Raw genomic sequence first — 14,293 nt, forward strand, 5'->3', positions numbered from 1 at the left:
CTGGTCTCATAGAAGCACCTCCTGTGCTCCAAATAATGATGGATGGCTTTTCTTTTCTTCTTTTGCAGAAGTCAGAGGGCCACACCTCTCCCACATGACGGACAGCCAAATGAAATGTCTCAGGCTCCAGTGCTTATTTCGTGCGCTGACCAGTGAAGCTCCACTTTATTGTAAAACATTGTGCTTTACCTAATATCCTAGCCTTGTCTTTACCAAGGGAAGCTAGTCAGTCCATATGATGGAAACTATAGACTGCAAGCAAGTGCTTATTGCTCTGAGTGGCCCAGAATTTACTGGAAGCCAGACGTTAGCAACTTGGGCCAGGTCCTCGAATCGGAACCCAGTATGTAGGAGGGTGATATTAATTCTCTATTAATGAACAGAAGTGGAATGATCCCAGAGCTTGCTTTCTATTGAAGGCTTTTAAACAGTAAATAAGTGGTTGGTGTGAAAAAGGCTGCCTTTACTGTTTGCTCACACAGCATCTCTTTTACCAACCAGAGAGTATGGCAACTAGTTTCGTATAATACCTAGTTATTCTAAATGAAAATGGGAAAAAGAAAAAAAAAAAACAACAACAAAAACACTGACGCACTGCACTAGTTATTATTAGATATTCTTAGTCATTTTTGTACATGAAGATTTAAGTTCTAAGATGGTTTATATTAATAGGTTATGCCTACGTTTATATTGTAGAATGAATTTAAAACCTGTTCCAGAGAACTCAAGGCAGCCTGGACAGATGTACCATTGTTAGCGGTGTTTGGGCAGCCATGTGGTCCAGATGTTCTGCACTTTTATATTTGCCACCAGAGTGGTAGAGTTTACTGGCAAAAATTCTGACAGGCTATGTTTGGGTTTGTTTCTTTTTAATTTAGCTTTGAGTAACCAGGATGATGTGCATTAGAAAAAGGAGTGGTGTATGGAAAAGAAAATACTGCAGAAAATTGACTTGTCTTTCATGCCTTGGAGGATTCCTTTATTTTTGCATAGATATCTGAGCGACTTGGTGAAACTGTCCTGTAAACAAAAAGTACTGCAAATGTGTTTTTCAAAAGTGACCTTAGTATTATTTCACCGTTCTGAAAAACCTAAAACCGTGACTTTTCGATATACATGTACACCGATACGCATACCTTTTACATTTTACAGACACTGGCATTGTTGTAGTTACTATGCACGGTCCAAATCAGCTTCAGAGTTTGCGTAAAGGGCCAATTACAGTTTGTGTTGGTAAAGTGGCAAATTGTATACAGATAAACTACAACCGAAGAGTAACGCTTGACTGAATTCAGACTACCAAACAGATCCATCTGCCAGTTTCTGTCTTTGCTTCTGTTGAATTTTTGTGTTTTGCTCTCATAAATGCATCCCAAAAGCAGGCCAAGTGTATCACTTGGCCTGCTGCCTTCGCTATTTTGACTTACACTATTGTATAACCAAGCATTGATTCCTACAAACAGTTGCAAAACGATCACGAGTAATTGATCTAAAGCTACAAATTCAACAGGGTACTTCTTCTATAGCACAAGATGTTTCCCTACTTTTTGCATTGTAGCACAAGAAGTTACCAAATTGGACTCCAGCAATAATTTTCTATTAGTCTTCGTCATACCGGCTGAACTTTTGATAGTATTTAGATTGAGTTTGAAGTTCTTGAATTGAGTCTTTAAATGATGCGAGTTTACATCATTCTATCAGGCATTCTTATTTATACTTGACTGAATTGATAATGTGTTTTGGGATTATTTTGTAACTAATTTGATGTAATAGCCATATGGACAGTAATCCTATTAATGCTTGCTAGGTTTAGCCTTTCATTGTTGTAGTTAAGTGAAAGTCTTTGGTTCAGTGTCAGGAAACAATATACAATGTACCACATGTTACAAGATGAGTTGTAACAAAGGATGAAAGATCTGACAGAAGGCAGGTAGCTGGGGAACTGTCACTGAAACAGCACCGTCAAGGATGCATGCATTGGAAGAAGGGAACAACAACAAAAGAACAACAAAATTTATGAGCCAATGAGTCAGTGAAAAGGCTTTTTAAAAATTCAGGTGAATATATGACTAAGAGCCCCTAGAATGCCATTGCAGCCTATGGCAGTATTTTTAATAAGATTTTATTAAAGTTTTATAAGTTATTTTAACAAGACAGGAAAAACTTAAAAGACTTAAAACTGTTGGGTCACAGCAAGGTGGCTGTTGGAGTTTTGGACCACTTTATAATTAGCTGAAATCCAAATATGTTACAGTGCAGGCCGTTCACGTTGACAATGGTACTAACTTATTTCTCTAGAAACCTTTAGAGTAGATATATTTTTGTCAAAGCACCCCATCCTTCCTCGATTTAAATTCCAATATTGTTCCTGAAGATATTTCTGTATATTAATGGTACCTTTTTTAAAAGAAACAGAAAATTACTTTTTTCTATATGAATTAATATCTTACTTGATCTGCTTTTCCTTGACTTTCCCTTAGAGAGGGGGTAGGATTGGGTCAGTTTACTGGATATGACTGTTTTCAGATACTTATAAACCTTTTTGTAGATATGCTTAATTTTTAAGCGATTAGGCACTGAGAGTAGCAGAAATCCTGCAAAGCTTTATAGTTCACTAGGCATTTGCCTTTGTTGGTTCTCTGAGTGATGTCTTGATTTCAGTAGCTAGAATTTTCCCTGAATCTACTAGAAGGGGTATCAGTATTTTCAGGTAACAAAGTCTGTTAGCACAACAAAAATTTCAGACCAATATCTTACTGTATTGGGGTTGGGTTTTTTCCTTGTTTGTTTTGTTTTAATTTTTATTAATTTCAGCTGCTTTCATTTTGGAAAATCTTATTGCTATTGTGTGTACTTCAGTATACCAGCAAACACTGTTACCCGTTAACACATTGTCCACAAATGCCTCTAGAGAAGAAATTGTTGCACCTTATGTATATCTCAAGCAAACCAAAATATGATGCTTTTCTGCTTTGTTTATTCTGAATATGTTGTATCATACTTTACTGAACCCATTTTAACTTAGCTAAAGCTATCGATATTTATGCATTTCACATTATTTTCTGGATCTGAACCTGTGTATAAATCTTTCTTTAAAAAAAAAAAAAAAAAGAAAAGCATTTACCATAGTCGTCCTCTGTGACTTATCCATGGGAGGGGGGAATCTTGTCTCAAGTGTAAAATGCAGTACTGTCCCAGTGTTCCTTGGCTTTTATTTATTTAGTGATCTTTGGTATTTCATATGTAGTTTTGAGGTATACTAAATACATTGTTGTAGCTGAAGCTACAGATGTAAGCAGCTGGGAGAAAATTACTGTAATGTCTTCTTAATTGTTCTAGTACTGTATACAAATATGGGAAAAATGTTCTGCAGAACATTTGAGATGCAGATTCTTATCCCCACAGTAGGTTATTTTCCAGATATTAGACCAAATCAATCAAAAGTCGATGATCTTAAAGGTCAATTCTAAAAACATCTATGGAGATTACTTAATACTCTGCTTATGGCAGTAACTACCCCTTGAATGTGCTGTGATTTCAGAAATAGAATATATTTATTTAAGATGACTGAATGCTCTTTTATACTAATACAATATCCCAAAGTCATGAGCAAGAGACTTCTTGGTAGTTTGGGTTTCTATTTTATAGCATCGGTGCGTGACTTTTGAAATTAAAGTGATAAGCGTTGTTGGAAAGGGGCACAGGAACAAGGGACAGGTAGGAGCGTGTGAACTTGTGGTGTTTAGGTTCCAGCTTTGGTCTTTATTATTTGGGTGAAAGCTGCCTTTGTAGCCCAAGGCTGAAGAGCACTCTGCAGTTTGTATCAAGTAGAAACCCCAGAGGGTTGTAACTGACGTCAGGACCAGGGAATGCCTTATAGTTTGGATGCTATCTATTGGAACAGGATATTAAATTGAAGCAGTTTTAATTTCCACTGCCTGTTAGCTACTGTATGGATACTGAACAGACTGAAGGCAGCAGTTGTAGACACGGGACAACTGAGAGAGGGTGAAAGGAAAGCTGGCCTTTGTTCTCAGTATGGCAAAGTTATGGCAACAGAGGGGAATTAGGAAAAAAGATAGATGTATATATATTTGTGTGCGTGTGTGTGCGCCTGAGTGTGTATATTCTGAAAAAAAAAAATTGTAGGAAAAACAAAAAGATGATGGGTCTGCAAGAGACTATAATGTGTGTTGACCTTTTGAGTGCACTCCCTTTTTTTGAATGCTGAGTCTAATATGGCTACCTCTCCTAAAAGACTACTTTTGTTAACTTCCATTTGCTTTCAGGCTTGATCATGTAATCTTTTCAGCCGTTGGTACCATTTGTATATCACTGTGTGCTTTACTTTCCAAGAGCAACGTTCATACAGCGCAGACTGCATAAAGGCTGCATATACAGTGGTAGCCAAACTATGTTGCTGGAACACTTTCGTTTAACCTCTGCCGTAGTCATATGGGTTGCAGGATGTGGGCCCGCTAGCTCTAGTTGGTTCCGTAAGATCAGCAGAAAACGCAGTGCTCGTGTGATGGTGGACTTCAGATATTGCCAGAGGTGACACAGTAGGCCAAATGCTGCTCTTGAAACTTATTCTGGAGTTTATGTTTGCAATCTTGATTTCGCAAAGAAACAGAACTGTGCAACTCGTGTGTTGTGTACCATATGTTATCCATTTGATGCCATTTGTTTGCTGTGCTTGTTTGATAGATTGTAGAGCTCCTAGGTATCTTTGCCATGGTTTTTAATACTTGTGGCATTCTCCTTACCTTGTACATATTGTGGAACTGCCATCTACAGCTGCCAGGACACTGAGACGCTTCAGGACACTGAGCGCCATGAATGAGTGCATTTAGTCTGTGAAAGTGTTACTTGTCTCGTTTCCTGAATTCCTCAATAAAAAGGCACAGTGAGATTTGTGCTCTCACCTAAGTACTGTTATTGATATGCTCAGTATTTTCTACTGAGTCGAAAACTTTGAAGCTTATGAGATGGATGTGTGTTTTATGTTCCCCCCACTAATTCTTCTAAGGCAGAAATCTAGGAAGATTGGCATGAGATCTCCACTCAGCAACACACCTAAGCTTATCTGAAAACCATCCTTACTTACAGGGCAGCATTGCTGTTTGCACTGTGACAGTACAGGAGCCCTGATTATGGACCACTACGCTCTTGGAGTTAAGCTTGGGGTTGCGTGATGTCCCTGGGGGAGGCATGTCATTGTGACCTAGGGCCTTCATTGGCATGGAATTTCTAAAACGACTGCAAATAGCTTAACATTTATTGAGTTCTTCCAAATAATTATATTGTAGTTTCTGGATCTTAACTGTTACCATATACCAGCAGACCCACATTGTACTCTACTGGAAAAACACACACCTGTACAGGCTAACTAACCAGGCTTCCAAATGTAATGGTCTAATCTACTCTTTTCACCCCTGCAACTGAATCATTATTTTCTCCCACACGCTGTTACACTTTAATCAGTGGTTGGGGCTTTGAAGGTGACAAAAGCAAGAGAGGCATGTATGCGCATGTGTCTGCGTGTATGCGTACGTATGCCTACAGACGCACATCGCAGTCCAGTGACTTGCAGCGTGTTCTCTGTACAGAAGTGTTCCATGTTAGGTCATAAAACAACATGCGGTTTCTCAGACAATAGTTTCCCAACTTTCTTGCTGGATTTCAGTCTCTTTCCTTCACATTACACCATAAGGTGTGATTTTTGAAAATCACACCTGAAAAAAAAAACACAGATCCTGCTGACCTGGCTGCTACAAAAACCTTCTTTCTCTGCAGTGCTTGCTTTTAATAACCAGTATCTGTTGACAGTTTTAACACAACTGATTTGCTATGATCTTTCTTCCTAGGGCCCAATCTTTCAAGTCTTATTCTCACACAGAATTCCACTGAATTTTGACCCAGTATTTGGCTTTATTCTCTCAAAGCTTGGTGTAAACATGCCTTACAATAGTTCATCTCCGTCAATGGTGTAACAGAGCTACTGCCTTCTTAGATGTGTGTAGTTAAAAGTCAATAAGCGCATTTATAGAATGTGGTACTTCCTTCAAAACCTCTAATTTGATATTTTTAAGTGCACATGTTAAGTCATGTGTATAACATGCTAAAGTACATTAAACTGTGATAATGAAACTGAATAAAATATTTAATAAAATATTTTAAATACTTGAAAAGGACCTTCAAATAGATTTCTTTATGTTCATTCTGTTTTGGTTATCTAGTGTGTGCCTGTAAACAGTTTCCCATTTAAAACTAATGACTGCAAATAAATACTATTCAAACAGAGCTTCTTTGATACTTCACCTGCTTTTACTACTAAATGATTGTTTACTTTAACAGACAGCTGAGTTAGCAGCATTTGCAGAATTTGTTTTTAGCTACAGTATGAATTTGTTGGTTTTTTTAATACTCAAAAGAAACAAGCCTGTTTTCCACCTGAAAATGGAACATGCCAAAACCCAGAGATTGATCCCCAGAACTGTAAGCTGTAGTTTCTTGTCAGGTCATCCATTCAGCTTCCACACAATGACTAAAGATGTTGAATATTTTGTGAAGAACTTCTGCCCATTTGTTCTTGCTTACACATGTCTGTAACGGAGTTTCCATTTTATTTTTAAAAACTTCTAAGCCTGGTTCAGCACTGTTGACGTTGCTGGAAAGATCCACAGACCCATGCAATTGCCCCAGAATTCGGTGGATTTATATCAACATAAAGCTGGAGACTTTGGGACAGAGAGCCAGGACTCAGTGCCGTTAGACTGTGGGAGAAAAGTTTGCCTCTTCTCCTGAGCTTTCCAGGTATCCACTTTGTGTTTCTGGATTTTGTCTTTGCACAACTGGGAAGCTCATTTATAGTCCACTCAGATATGAGAGGGGTCATCTCCCTTGCTACGTTTTCGTTCTTTGGACACTAAGAGAACTTGAACTCTGAAATGGATTCTCTTTTAGAAATAAATTACAGGTGTCATCAATGTTTAAACTTACAAGTCCCCACTACTTTAGAAACTTATTTAAACCAGGACTCTGTTCTGCCCATATATTTTACCCTCTTGAGGCTTGAAAATTCAAACGTTGGGGATCTTGTCTTTTCCTGTCCTTGGATGCCCGAAGCCTCCTTGATTGCAGTGTGTTTTTCTGATCACAGAAGGCCCAAGTACAGACTTTATGAAGTCAGTAGACACTGGTTACTCACGTGGGAGCAGAACTCCTGTCTCTAAGCCAAAAGTAGCAGAAGGTTTTGGTTTTTTTTTTTAACTATGTGCCATTACTCAGGGAAGAAGAAATGAATACAATCTTGCACTGCCTTTACTGGGTATGCATCAGTATGACTGCAAAGAAACACCAGGAATGAAAGAGCTTCAACAATGAAGTCCGTGTAAGGGTCATACTTGGGGAAGGGGGAGAAAAGGTCTGATTCAGTGAGCTAAAAAAGCTGGAAGAAATCTTAAGAAATATATATTCTCTCAGTATAGTATGCCTAGTCAGGGACATTGAAGTCACTATTCTTTTTTTTAATTACCAAATTACCTTACAACAGTCATCTTCATTCCTCGAACACCCATCTTTTCTCATCTGCTCTCATTTTGTTCTTTCAACAAAATACCTGCTGGATCCAGCTGACTCTTGGTGCATCTAGATCTGGTTTGTTGCCTAGTTCTCACTCATGTTGCTTCTTGCAGCTGCATGGCATTACACTGACACTCTCTTAACTGTCAGGTAAGATAAATTTCCACTAACGCTTTTGGAAAAACACAGGGCCAAAACATCCTCCCCAAGCACCATGCTTCTGCCAGGCACTCCGACGTTCTCCCCTCGGTACTATTTGTTGCGTCCTTCTTTGTTGTTCATCCCAGAGATTTTTAATGTGCAGCTAACCCTGCTTTCAAACTGACTTTTTTCTACAATGTGACAACATTAAGTGAGACACAAAATACACTTGAGCATACCATAACCACGCTATGCACCAGCTTGTGAAGCTGTCAGTTCTTCAGTAGGACACTGGCCCTTTGTAACAAAATACAAGAAGTGTTCCTATATCTGCTGCAAAGTTCGGTTTTGTTTTGTTTTCAGAAATAAAACCTGTAAGATATAACGCCTACCATCTCTTCAGTGTCAACTTTTTGTGGACTGTTCTTGGCGTGGTAACAGTAAGAAATTAAGTTCTAATATAGTTGTATTTAAAATGTACTCCAGATTTCAGCTAGACTTCATTGGTTACTTTCTGGTAGGAGAAGATAACGTTAGATCTTCAGCAGGAGTAAGCTAGCACAAGATGTAGCTGTCTCAACTCAGCTGAAACTCCAACTGAAAATCCAGCCTATATAAAGCAATACAAAAGGTTTATTTCATATAGAGCATATTAACCATTAACCATTCCATATTAACCTATTCATCAGCCCGTGAAACAAGAGGAACTAGTTGAAAAAGACCCAAAAATCAAACCAGTTGAGTCAGAATGTCAGGCTTGGCACCGAAGTGTAGTTTTCTGAATGCGAACAGCTAATACTTTAATCCACTCTATAACATTTTGTTTATTGCTTTTGTTAACTTAGAGCTTGGATATGGAGAAAGAAGTAACATCAAGAGTGTGGGGTACATTTATTACAGTTTGCACACTAAGAGAAGGCTGGTGTTGCTATCAAACAACATCCAGTTTAAGAAGAAAAAAAAAAAAGGAGGGGGAAAAGAAATTGAGCTCTCAGGAGATGTCCTTCCAATCTGAAAGAAGTATTTGGAGTACATCTTAAAGTTAGCTATATGGCCCACCAAAGGCTTCCCAGTCATGGCAGGCCATCAGACTCCAGTCAGATCCATCTAAGCATCAACTCCCTCCCTTCCAAGGTCCGTGTGGGTTGCCTTAATATCTAGTCAACACCTAGAGTTATTATTTAATTTCAGGCTTTCCTAGTAAGAAAAGTCTTGATTCCTAGATGTTTTCATGAGTGAGATTCTTAAAATTATATTGCTGCTGGAGGTCATAAGACTCAACAGCACGTTGCCGAAAGTTTCAAGGTTTAACGTCTCAGATACCAACCTCGGAAGGTTTACCATAATGGAATTTCTGTTCTGATTGAGGCCCTCTAAGTGCTGCTGTCTTACCACTGTGGTTTATTAAAAGATCTTACCATCTTTCAGGAGTAAAGGAGAATTTGGAAGTCAGATAGCCTCAGTCTGTTAGTAATTTAAGATACTTGGTTTTGATATTGGTTTCAGTAATAGGCACTAAGTCTTTCTGCAGTGCAAGCTCTGAGCTATGCATGTTACGGTAAACCTGGGATCTTGAATTAGTGTATTTTCAGTCTTGCAAAACTAGTGACTTTGATTCAGATGGGTTGCAGCACACCATTGCCATTAGTATAGGTCAAGATGATGTCATTTGAAGCAAATTCATCACGTCTCCCTCTGACAGACAGACTGTTACATCCCCTGTTACGTTCTGAGAGGTTCCATCTGGTTTGGTCCTTGCTGGCTCGGTCAAAGACCCATTCTTGCCCATGGGTGAACCTTTCCAGGACTCCCAGTTGTGATGTTTGTCATGAAGCAGGGCTCTGGCAGAGGGAGGCTCTTTCCCCACAAGCCTCCTAGCCTCTCACCTTCAGGACAGCAAAGCCTTATCTACACCACAACAACTTTGTCCATGCGTCTAGGATCTCTTCTTGCCCACAGCTGCTCAGAGTTTTGTAAAATAGAATTAAGCAAACCCAGCTGGGAACTTGACAGTAAAGTTGGACCTTCATGAATTTCCAGGTTTCAGTAGGCAGTGATTTGAGAGTGAGGCGTGTAATGCATCTTCAGTTAGAGCAACTGTGTGAATTGTGTGCAGAGCTTGGCAGGTTACGGCAACAAAGCTGGGCTTCCTTTTGTTTTGGAGAGCAGTATTTCCTAATGGAAGTAAGGTGACAAGGAAATTGCCATTGCAGCAGATGGACTATTTCGTTGTCTTCAAGAGGTTCCAGTTTGAAAAGCGAGGTTTGCCAACCTTTCTAAGAAAAAAAAGAGAAATTGCAGTTCTAGTCTGTGGCTTGGAATGGATGCTGTGTTTTGCTTCAGTGACTGCAGTAATGATTTTTCAGTCAGAAGTAATATGTGAGCTACTTGAGGTGTGATGCAGTTCTAAACCATCTCATTCACTTGTAGATGACAGATGTATTTGACACATGGCATAAGTGTTGCTAATGAGTGCTTCCCTGCATGTATGTCATAAATAATACCAAGTGTTCGTGATCATTTTAATCAGGGCTTAAGAAAATTCTTCCTGCTGTATTTCAGGAAAATATATTGTGCTTGGCTGGCACAGGGCATAGTTTTACCCTGGAAAGTAATGGAGGGAAGCATTTGCTATGTGACTGTTTAACCTCGGTACATAAATTATTTTCAAAATATCTTTACTAGTAATGATCTGAAGTGTTCCATCTTTAGGATATAGTTATTTCAGCTCTGGGGTCTTTTAAATTGAAGATAAGTACTTAGTTCTCATGCAAAATCCACACCAGCAAGGGAATCTCCTAGGGATGAAGAGTTGCTAAAGGCTGCCGTACGCAAATCTCCTAAGATGTAGGGCATACAAGACGTGTGATTGTGGACCGAGGAGCCAGGCTGTTGGCAGGTATCAACGCAGATTCACAGTGTAATAGTGCTGACTTGCATGAGGGGAAAACAAAAGAGCCTTCTGAAAGTGAAGCAGGGTTTTACTGAGTCGTGTCCATACACACATAGCAACAGGATCCATTCAGTCTTTCATGGCTTTTACACAAAAAACTGCCTGGAATACACTATTTTTGCTGCCACGAGCTCTTGAGAGCTGCACTACTCACGCTGTGTGCACTGTGCACTTGGTTAGTTGTAAGCGAGTGAAGGGAAAGAATATTTATGTTTTACAGGTTTCTGTATCTACCAGATGGCAAACGATACCTGATGTACCTTGGTCATCGGGTGGTTAGAAGAACAATAATCTCCAGGTTATCTGTAGGGCTGGGTCCTTGTTTTAGCATTTTCAAAGAGATGCATTTTTGCAATCACTAATTTGTGAGTGTTGCACATGGGATACATGTTTCATGTGTGAGAACCATGAAAACACTGTGATACATAAAAGTCAGTGTAAAAGAAGTAGTTTCATGTTCACAGACTCTTAATCTGCAACTTGTTTTAAAAACTTGGACAAAAAATAAATGTGCTGTTCCATCTTGGCAAAGCAATTCTATAATTGATAGCCAAGGGTTGCCAGCAGGGATTTAAAAGCATCTTTAGTAATGAAATTAAAATTTCTGGGCTTTTAGACCATTCAGAAAATACTCCAAGTGCTTTGCAAGATGAGTAACTTTTTACTACTTTTGATTAATAAAACCACAAACACGGTTAGTTTAACAAACCTCAAATAAATAGAAAATGGTGGATGTCATTTTTTAGATGCCGTGCATTGCTTCAGACCTAGCTGGGAGCCCCTTGGCAGCAGCGGGCCGGCGCACTTGGCAGTGCTTGCAGGACGACGTGGTGGCACGTCTGGAATGTGCAGCTGCCTTCAGCATCAAACCACCATCCGATAAATCTCAGCTGTTGGAAATGCATTGCTATTAAGACAGAGGGGCATAAAAACTGTTTTCAAATAAGAATTGGTTGGTTTTTGTCATTTTTGTCAAATTTACTGTCCAACTGAAAATGCTTTTTATTTGAGAGAGACAAATGTCTTGGCTGTATGGTTTCGTTCGTGTTGCTGGAAGCTGGGAATGTCAAGCTTCACTTACAAATTTCTCACCTTCTTTTTCAGTCATCTTGCCTTTCCTCTCCTCTTTTATCCTCCAGCAGCTACAAACTTGATGGACATCAGTAGCAAAACATCCCACTAATTTTTGGTAGGATGGGCAGTCCCACACCTTCCTGAGCTACTGCACAACTCTGACAAACCCACAGAGAGTGTTTTGTTAATTAGTGTGATTTTAACAACTTTCCCCAGCCGTAGCTGAACATCAAATGCGGCTGCTGCAAAACAATAGACAAAAGGAGGTGAGGTCCTCCAGTGAAGTGGATAGAGCAGCAAAGCTGGGCTCCTCGGGCCCTTCTTGCGCCCCAGCCTTCTGTAGGAAAGCCCAAGCAACGCCAGTGTGGGGAACCTGGCAGACTTTTTAAATATAATGAAGTATTTCTCTTACTGAGAATAGTTTCATTGTTTATGAGGATTTGACTTGTTTTAATTTTTAGTGCATGGCTTGTTATAGCAACTAATGTAACTTGAAGTCACATGCTTTTTTTTTTAAAACAAGCCAAAACGCTCTTCAGCACTGCATATTAGATGCACAATGTTTGCGTTAACTCACGCTAAGCCATAACTTGCAAAATAAAACTCTTACCTCATCTCTAAATTTCTTTCTTATAGGGGAAAAAAAAAAAGCCCCCAGACAGTTACATTTTCTTTCTCTGTAATTACTGAAGAAACCTTCAGATCAAATAAATGTAATACTGACTTTTCCAGTTACCCTGCCCATATAGCCTCGCCTAAGCCAATAAGTACACGTCAGGGGAAGCCTGCGGGATCAGGACCATGTTTACGTGAAGCATCATTGTTTTCCCTCCAGAGCAGGTGCCCTGGCCATCGGGAAGCGTGGCGCAGCAGCCCCACTGCATCTGAAGGGATCGATGGGACGGCAACACCAGCTGAAGGGTGCGGACAAGCCCCCTCAAGCGCCCGCTGCAGAAAGCTGCAGTGAGAGTTGCACCCACAGAATTCACGTATCAAAGCTGTTGCTCTGCGTGTCTGGTCAGTCAGTAAAATCTTGCTTTTAATTTTTGTATCTTTTGCCTACTTCTGTTGGAAACTGTTCTAGGCTCTTCATATGACAAAGCTTGTGTGGGGCGAGCAGTTCTCCATGGTTTTGAGTTGTTAGGGTCAAAGATTTCATGCTGACTGTAGCAGCACCAGATACTTGCTTTTGTAATCTCTGAACGTCTTCTTGAAATCCTGTGGTGGTGGTTGTCTCAGAGCCCTGTGCGCACGGGGTTATTGCGGATTCAAAGATATTTTTATCCTTATATTGTTGTTACTGGGCATTGATTTAATCAAGAAACATGAAATCAGGAAGGGTGCTGCAGACTTTCATAATTAAATATGTCACCAGATGGTATTTTTTAACCCACATAAAATGTATAAATTGGAGGGGAAAAAAAATAATTCAGGGTGCAGACAAGCCTGTAGGAAGGGCCAGCGTCTCCATAAATTTTTCTACTTGTGTGTCTACGGTGAGGGCAGGTGCTAAAATAAGTGTTCACTGCAGAAACGGTAAACAGATGGATTCCCACGGCCACTCGTTGGTGAGCGTGGCAGACCAGCGCTGCCGCTGCTACTGTTGATTCTCTTCCTTCATTCCGTGTAAATTGATTGCTGTTAATGTTGTTGTATTAATTGTACACCGTACGCCAGCTGAGAGGAGCTCAGTGTGTGAGGTCAGCTTTGGGCAGTTGTATTATGTTGAATGCGATGTCGCAGATCGTCTTCACACTAGTGTTGGTATTTCCTAGTGGTGTTTCATCTCGATGTTTGTGAGTGCCTGCTAAATGTTCCAGGCTCCTAGCTTGGTGTTTTCTTTTTTCTCTGAATGCCCAGCCCATGCAAGCTATTAGCAAGAACCAGCAGAAAGTATTTTAAAAGATTTGGTTATTCTTGTCAGTGTGGGGTTTTCTTGCTCGCTATCAACTTGCCAACAGTTCGGTCAACATTTTTCAAGATGACAAAAGGCTGAAGGAAATCTTGCCATGGCAGCTTTTGAAATGTTAGGGTGAATGTTTCTTTGCATTATTCTTGGTTTGCTGCTCCCCAGTTTCTTTTTTTCATGGGGACTGAAAAAGTAGACAGGCTTTGGGTGGTTTGTAAGGAAGATGTAAGCTGACTCCTAACAGGATGTCCGAAGAGCTTGTGTGTGTTCCTGGACAAACAGCAAGCCAAGGCAGAAAACCAAGCAGCCGGTCAGGATATTAAACACATCCCGGGTCATGGCAGGATGAGATCCTGGCAGTGTTTACTTGGCACAGAGTCACAGGGCCAAAAGGGACTTGGAGATGGCAGTTAGTGTGTCTGCCCTGAGGCAGGTTAAGATGTATTTATACCCGACGGGTGGGTGTTGAACCTGTCCTTAAAAGCCTTTAATAGTGGAGACTCAACCATTTCCCCATGCCGCTTTTTCCAGTGCTTGACTATCTTTACATTTTGAGGATGGCTTATTCCCCTAGTGCCTCAGTACAAAATTTTAGGGTATAGAAGAAAAAGATGGTGTCCTCAAAAGATACT

General features: G+C 40.0%; 1 protein-coding gene across 13 annotated transcripts in view; it reads left to right on the forward strand.

The window, feature by feature from the left end:
* BBX (BBX high mobility group box domain containing) overlaps positions 1-6,191 on the forward strand; it is a 150,911-nt gene extending 144,720 nt beyond the window's left edge. For all 13 annotated transcript variants that reach the window (XM_086762500.1, XM_086762484.1, XM_086762567.1 and 10 more), the window contains one exon: positions 69-6,191. In XM_086762500.1, the coding sequence (XP_086618626.1) occupies positions 69-156 (88 nt within the window). In that variant the 3' untranslated portion in view covers positions 157-6,191. The remainder of the gene's footprint in view (positions 1-68) is intronic.
* Positions 6,192-14,293: the final 8,102 nt, after the last annotated feature.

Source organism: Chlamydotis macqueenii, chromosome 1 (assembly GCF_036417535.1).
Source record: "Chlamydotis macqueenii isolate bChlMac1 chromosome 1, bChlMac1.mat, whole genome shotgun sequence".
NCBI classification, from domain to species: Eukaryota; Metazoa; Chordata; class Aves; order Otidiformes; family Otididae; genus Chlamydotis; species Chlamydotis macqueenii.